Source organism: Pinus tabuliformis, chromosome 4_2 (assembly GCF_031772625.1).
Source record: "Pinus tabuliformis cultivar Carrire ecotype Pingquan chromosome 4_2, CPIR1, whole genome shotgun sequence".
NCBI classification, from domain to species: Eukaryota; Viridiplantae; Streptophyta; class Pinopsida; order Pinales; family Pinaceae; genus Pinus; species Pinus tabuliformis.
The window spans coordinates 753,237,176-753,244,676 of record NC_142304.1 but is presented as its reverse complement, the minus strand read 5'-3'; the positions used below and the strand labels follow the sequence as shown (position 1 = coordinate 753,244,676).

The following is a 7,501-nucleotide window of genomic DNA, read 5'->3' as shown; positions in this document are numbered from 1 at the left end:
TGTATATAAATCATGTGTAATTTTTCATTTTTTATATTACATTTCTGAATACATAAATGAATTCAACTCAACATCCCCTCTATATACTTGGATTATATATACTATATAATGTAAGTTTACAATTCTAATATTTCTTTCGATTTCAAACAAATTGTAGGAAAAATATATATGGAAAAATTGCAGGAAAAATACATATGGAAAAATTGCAGGAAAAATATATATGAAATACAACTACTTAAATGTTATTTGAGATATTTTATTTATTTATTCACATCAGAATAAATTAAGTAAAAATTAAAAAATTATAACAAACTAATCATAATAATTTTTTTTTACTATAGTTTACTTAAAATTAAGGTTATGAAGACAGTTTTTGGGCTTCAGGTTTTGACAACGCATGATTGTGGAATGTATATATATATATATATATATATATATATATATATATATATATATATATATATTCATTCCACAATCATGCGTTGTCAAAACATGAAGCCCAAAAACTGTCTTCATATATATATATATATATATATATATATATAAAGTGTTGAGAGAGATCAAATCTCTAAAGGTGCAAACCTTTCCTCAATTTTTTCACACAAAAAGAAGTTTGCACCTTGAGAGATTTGATCCTAGTTAGTAAATGATTTGGTCTGGGTAAGAAGAACTAGGCTAATAAGTACAATATTACTCAACCATATTGAAATATTTTACTTATGGCCGTTATTCAATTTTTTAATTAAAACTAATATTTTTATAATGTCATATATCAATTTTATATTAAGAATTAAATGAAAGACAAATTTCTATTTGAGTTTTTTTCTTTTTCATTATTTTTTTTATAATGCTCAATGTGTCTATATATAGATAGAGAACATCATATATATATATATATATATATATATATATATATATATATATATATATATATATATATATATATATACTCAAATTAATTATTTTAACTTTAAAAATATTCATCCTGCCTTAAAGTGAAAATATAAGAATTTTGTAATTTTTTATATTTTATCTTTATGTAAAGTTCATATTTTTTAAAATTTTAATTACTTTATCTCTTTATAGTTATATGAAATATTTTATTTATGGTTTAGAGTCATAGTGAATTAACTTTAACATAACTCCTTCATACTAGTTTGTAACTACATTGAGAGTTATAATGCTTTTAATTAAAACTAACTAAATATGTATATTCATTTTGGTTTCTTATTATAGTGCACATTGTTGTTTTTAGAAAGGAATATTTTTTAAAATTTTATTTTAAAAGGGACACATTTCAAATCTAGCAACAAAAAAATTACACGCCTCTGTCATATTGGGTTACACAAAAAAAAAATTCATAACTAGCACAACCACAGTAATAAATGTGGCTGATATATGTCCATACGCAAAAATTTATCATAACTAGCACAACCACATCAATAAATGTGGTTGATATATGTCCACATGTGTATATCAGTCACATGCACAACCACATTAGTAAATGTCATTGATATATGCAAATAAGCCAGTATGGTATGGATTTAATCTTAATATTAACATTAATTAATATATAATCATAATAATTATATAATTATTAGTGTTATTAGTATTATAGTTATACTAATTTATGTTAATATACTATAATTAACAGGATGAATATTAAATCCTAGGATTATAAACTCTTAGATTAATATTAGAATCCTTTTTTTTTTTTGTAATTTAGTTACTTCTATTGACTACAAATGTTAATACTTACATAGATATTTTAGATAATTATATTCATCTCTCCCCAACACGGTTTGTTTACCACAGTTAACTGACCATGACAAAAATTCCAAAAAGTATACAATCTAGTTGAAGTTAACCTCAAAGGCCAAGGATGCCAAAAAACCATTAAAATCAACAAAACACCAATCGAAATAGTCAATCGTCAAAATTGACAAAAGTTCAATTATCTACCCCAATCCCTAGTGGATCAGGAGGGTAGTGAGGATAACTAACATGTTGCTCCAAGTGTACTAGCGAATCCCTCAACTGGTCTACTTTATTTAGGAGGCGGCTCTGCCCACGCCATAACACCACTACACGTTCCCTCAAATGACACTAAAAATACTGAATCTGGGTCAGCGCTGCCATCAATGCCTCCTGCTCCTTTCTTTGGTTCTTCTCAAAGATTTCAAAAGAAGCTTCCATAGACTATCTTGGATGAGCTTGAGCAACATGTGGGGATTTTCCACTCATCCTCTACAATGGTCGACGACCTCTGCAAGACCCTGAAGCTCGCACTTCTGTGGTCCTAGCTCAACCTGTGGATTGTGTTGCCTTGCCCTGATGGTGTCCTCTCATAGGAGGTTCAAGGGCCTTATTTTTGTCATCAAGAACCAATCGAGATCTTCGTCTAGGAGCCATGGAAGAAAATAACACAAAAGAACCTCCAAAGAGTGCTTCCCTCATAGAACCCCACAATGCTTCCCAATCTAGGCAAATGGTGGCTCCTCCTACAGCTGCAGACCACTATTGCCCTACTGCCAACACTACATAAGCACTAAGACTAAGAATCGTTCACTGATTCCAACATTAAGCATGCTTGTTAGGTGAACTCTCAAAACTCCCACCCCGCTAATAAGGACTTGACCACGAATGAGGAAACTTGAGACCAAAATTACAAACCATCACTGAAAAATACCATGGCACCAAAATTCGAATACACACCCCCAAATTCCATCACCAAGAGCCAAACCACCCCAATAATAGATTTTGGAAACTACAACCAGGAGCAAACCATGAACAAGACACTGACACGATGAAAAAATCTCGAGACAAAAACAAGGATGGAGGTGGGGAGACAGGCTCAAAATGAGCAACCAAAGCAACTCTCCACCTTCTATGTGGGTGAGACGTGCTTGCAGGTTCTATGGCCACTCTAATACCACTAACAAACATGCCATAAAGGGCGAGATTCCAATCAAACGACATCTTAAGGAAACTTCCAGACCACACACAACACCTGAGATGTACTGAAATAAATTATGATTACGGCGGGCACCAAAGAGATTTCAAGGTGGGACGAGGAGTACTGATGCACCCAATAGACTTTTGTAGTCTCTCGTCTCCCCAATTTCTAGCAAAGTCACATTTTTTCTTGCAATTAAACCTCCATCAACTTACAAAGGGGAAGACTTTGTAAACACTATAACGAGTTGCTTATCCTTCTCCACACCCTAAATAGAATAGAAGCATGATGGTGCCCATGTTGCATCTTATGTAGCACCTGAACCACCTACACAAGCTTCAATGCCTTCATTCGTTGTCGTCTTCCCTCACACGAACATATTAGTTCGGGTACTGCCACACTCCTGAATGTACTTCCACTTGCATGATTAGCATTTAAAATGGCTTAACATGGCTCCGAGTTGCCCTGACTTTCAAATTCCACCCCATCAGAGGTTAAAAACTTTAATATTAAAAACCAATTGATTAATATCTTAAATACTAAGATTAATATTAAATGTTAAGACTAATATTATAAACCTTAAGGTTAATATTACAAATCATAGGATTAAATTATAAACCCTAAGAATAATATTATGAACCCTACGATTAATATTAAACCCTAATTTTGAAATATCGCAAATGCGACATTGAATAAATTTTAATTTAATGTAACATTATAAGAATGATGGTCTCATAGATTATCGCATTACACCAATGGTTGTCACATTATGACGTTGGATAGATTTAGGTACCATTCTAACGTCACAATATTAAACCCTAATATTAAACCAAATATTATAAACTCTAACCTTACATTTATTAACATTAAAATTAATTAAACGATAATGCGGCTTAATTAAAACTAACCAAATATTAGTGCTCACTGCTCGGAAGATTCGCAAAATTTTCAATTGTCGCTCGCGATATTAGTGCTTACCTGCAATGATCCGGTCAACTCGAAAGAGATACTATAATACTCACTCATTTCATTTGTTTATTGTTAGAGAATATTTTATTTGTTGCCGGTGAGATCTGTGGGAGATCTCTGGGGCAATGTTTAAGTAGTTATCGTATAAAAGGCCCCGACTCGGAAAGGGCTTTGTTCAGCAATGACACAATGGGTGACATATATTTTATTTATGTCTAACCAATACATTACCTGATTTGTGCTTACAGCGATGGTTGGTCTAAATCTAACCAGTTGATAATATAATAATATAACAATTTTAGTACCGGAGAAAGATGGAGAAAAAATTCATTGAGCGTTGTCAGAGTCATTGGTATTTAAAGTGTTAACGACGACTCAGCCTAAGTAGCAGGTAGCGGTTCCTCTGCAGTGACCTTCGGAGAAAAAATAATAAATAACTGCACGTTGATGACATCAAAACGTGTGCATTAAGTTTCCTGCTATGGGATCGAAAGCCCATTTTGTGTGATAACATTACCACTCGTGGAATAGGTTCCAAATTACTTACAGCAATTGAAAACCTGTTTTGCCGACTCCATTCAAGTCTGACTTTTGACGAAATCGACTTTTGACGAAATTTATTCAGAGTCATTGGTATTTAAAGTGTTAACGACGACACAGCCTAAGTAGCAGGTAGCGGTTCCTGTGCAGTGACCTTCGGAGAAAAAATAATAAATAACTGCACGTTGACGACAATCAAAACGTGTGCATTAAGTTTCCTGCTATGTGATGGAAAGCCCATTTTGTGTGATAACATTACCACTCGTGGAAGAGGTTCCAAATTACTTACAGCAATTGAAAACCTGTTTTGTCGACTCCATTCAGGTCTGACTTTTGACGAAATCTATTCGGAACGCTTATACTGCATCTTGATAACGACATGTGCACGGTTTTCCTGCCGGGAATGGATGAAGGTTGATGTCTTTTCACCAAGTTTTTCTCTAAATGAGGGGGAGGTAAACCCTGGGAAGAAACATATTATGTTACCAAGTGTCCCATACACGGCAACGCGTCGGCAACGCGTCGTGGGTCGAACCCCGGTGGGGAGGTTAATAACGTGCCGTCCCAACGACGCGGCATATCGCCCGAGTACCCTCACCGAGCTTTTCTGGTTACACCAAGTTTTTCTGCTTACACAACATCCTATACATACTATAAATACATATGTATAGCTTCAAACCTTTATGAAAAACGCTACTTCTTACGACCAAAGCTCTGCATCCATCCCGGCGTCACGGAATTATGTTTCCGTAGGTTATCGATAAAGCATTAGCCTCTTAATTGTGTTAGCTAGGCGCAAACTTATTTTTCTTCTGGGATTTCCTATTGGCTCTACAATTATTATTTACTGACTATCTAAGTGTTTCTTCATATTCAAACCGTGATAGTGCAGTTTTCATGAGTATTGAAACGGCAATGGCGAAGACCGATCAGTACTCGGCCGTTCTGGCTATATTGCTTTGCGCCGGTTTAGCAGCGGGTGTTAATGGGGCTCTTGAAGTGGGTTTCTACGATTACAGTTGTCCAAAAGCCGAATCCACTGTGTTCGAGGTTGTGAGAGATGCATTCCTAAACAGTCGAGAAGTAGCTCCTGGACTCATCAGGATGCACTTCCATGATTGTTTCGTCAGGGTAGGCTTCAATATTCCATCATTATAATCGTATTAATATATCAACACCCAACAATTATGAAAATGCAAGTTTCCATGGTACTTCATAATGCTTTCTGCTATTTTTAGACGTTTCACACTCAATATCACAAAGCAATATCAAAATATGTTCGTCTATCCCTATCTATCTACATACATGTGCCTCAGCTAATCGTTTTATGTTATCAGCATCTACTCCCAACCTGCAACTCAGTCCAATTCTAAAGCAATTACAAGTTATAGTCTGTTTTAATGCTGAAATAATGTGCGCTTTCAGGGATGCGATGGTTCTGTTCTCATAGACTCCACTCCCAACAACACTGCCGAGAAAGATAGTCCTGTTAACAACCCGAGCCTTCATGGATTTGACGTGATTGACACCGCGAAATCGAGATTAGAGACCATCTGCCCAAACACTGTTTCCTGTGCAGATATCCTAGCATTTGCTGCTAGAGATAGCGCAAAGCTGGTAAGCATATCACATATTGGAGTCGTTTGCTCGTGTAAATGCAGGCATGTTGAATAGAGTATGTAAACTATTTCAATATTCTCTCCTCGAATGTTTCAAATAACGTTATAAAAGAATACAATGACTCTGTAGTTACCATTCTAAAGACAACGTTCAAATATAAGTATATTTACCATTTATATGATACCGAAGCAAGCGATAATGTGTATTCTAATTTAACTCAAGAACATATTTAATTACTATTATCGGCAAAACAATGTTGAACAGCAAGTAATTCTTTTATAATTGATTGCAGGCATCGCTATATCAATATCCTCTTGGCTGGGATGTTCCTGCTGGACGAAGGGATGGAATTATTTCGCTGGCTTCAGAAGTCCTGACAAATATACCTGCCCCTACCTTCAATGTAAGCCAGTTGACACAGAGTTTTGCATCGAAAGGTCTATCCCAGAAGGACATGGTTATACTCTCAGGTGCATACTCTTATGGTTGTGAAGTAAGATAGATCAATAAGATCAGATACACTAGAGTAAAACAGTAACCATATATCATATCAGGGATTAAGATTTGAATGGTTAGTAAAAATATTGTAATTTGTATATTCATCGCTGTAGTTCGTAATGTTCATCCATAAGTGGGTGTATTGATGCAGGAGCACACTCAATTGGCGTCTCTCACTGCACATCATTCGTGAGCAGGCTCTACAACTTCAGCACCACTATTCCGACCGACCCGTCTCTTGATCCTAAATATGCTGCCCTCCTCAAGGAGAAGTGTCCTCAGGGAAGCCCCAGCAACAACATCACGACCGTGTTCATGGATCTTATTACGCCTGAAACTCTCGACAATCTCTACTACGACGGCCTTCTAAACAAACACGGTTTGTTTACCTCCGACGCAACACTGCTTACAGATCCAAACACCGCAACTGTAGTCAACGCAAGCGCTGGGAGCTATAACTTGCGCACGTGGCAGCAAAACTTTGCTGCTGCCATGGTTAATATGGGAATGATTATCGAACTGACAGGCAACGAGGGACAAATTCGTCGTAAATGCAGTGTCATCAATAGCTCATAAGCTAAGCGAGACGTGGCACACAAATAGGATGGATGATTTCAATGGGATTTTTACCGGAAAGAGCTATCCAGCCATATATTGGGTATTTAATGTCGAAAGAGGAGCACGCAACTTAACGCGATAACACGGGAACGGGCAATTTCGGCATTAAATAATATTTTCCCGCTCCCGTGTTATCGGGCTAAGTTGCGTGTTCCTCTTTCGGCATTAAATACCCAATATATGGCTGGTTAGCTCTTTCCATTTTTCCCTGCTCTCATACGAATCTGTGTTATTTTGTTTGCCTTCCTCTCTTCTAATAATATAATATGTTTGCCGTCCTCTCTTCCAATAATATAACAT

The 7,501-nt window shown here is 35.8% G+C and overlaps 1 protein-coding gene across 1 annotated transcript; it reads left to right on the top strand.

Annotated features, from left to right (window-relative positions):
* The first annotated feature begins 5,358 nt into the window (after positions 1 to 5,358).
* LOC149171782 (peroxidase 5-like) lies at positions 5,359 to 7,270 on the top strand. The gene is made up of 4 exons (XM_089427600.1): positions 5,359 to 5,596; positions 5,891 to 6,082; positions 6,378 to 6,555; positions 6,735 to 7,270. The coding sequence occupies exons 1-4, from the start codon at positions 5,363 to 5,365 to the stop codon at positions 7,157 to 7,159; spliced, it is 1,029 nt and encodes a 342-aa protein (XP_089283726.1). The 5' UTR covers positions 5,359 to 5,362; the 3' UTR covers positions 7,160 to 7,270.
* The last annotated feature ends 231 nt before the right edge of the window (positions 7,271 to 7,501 follow it).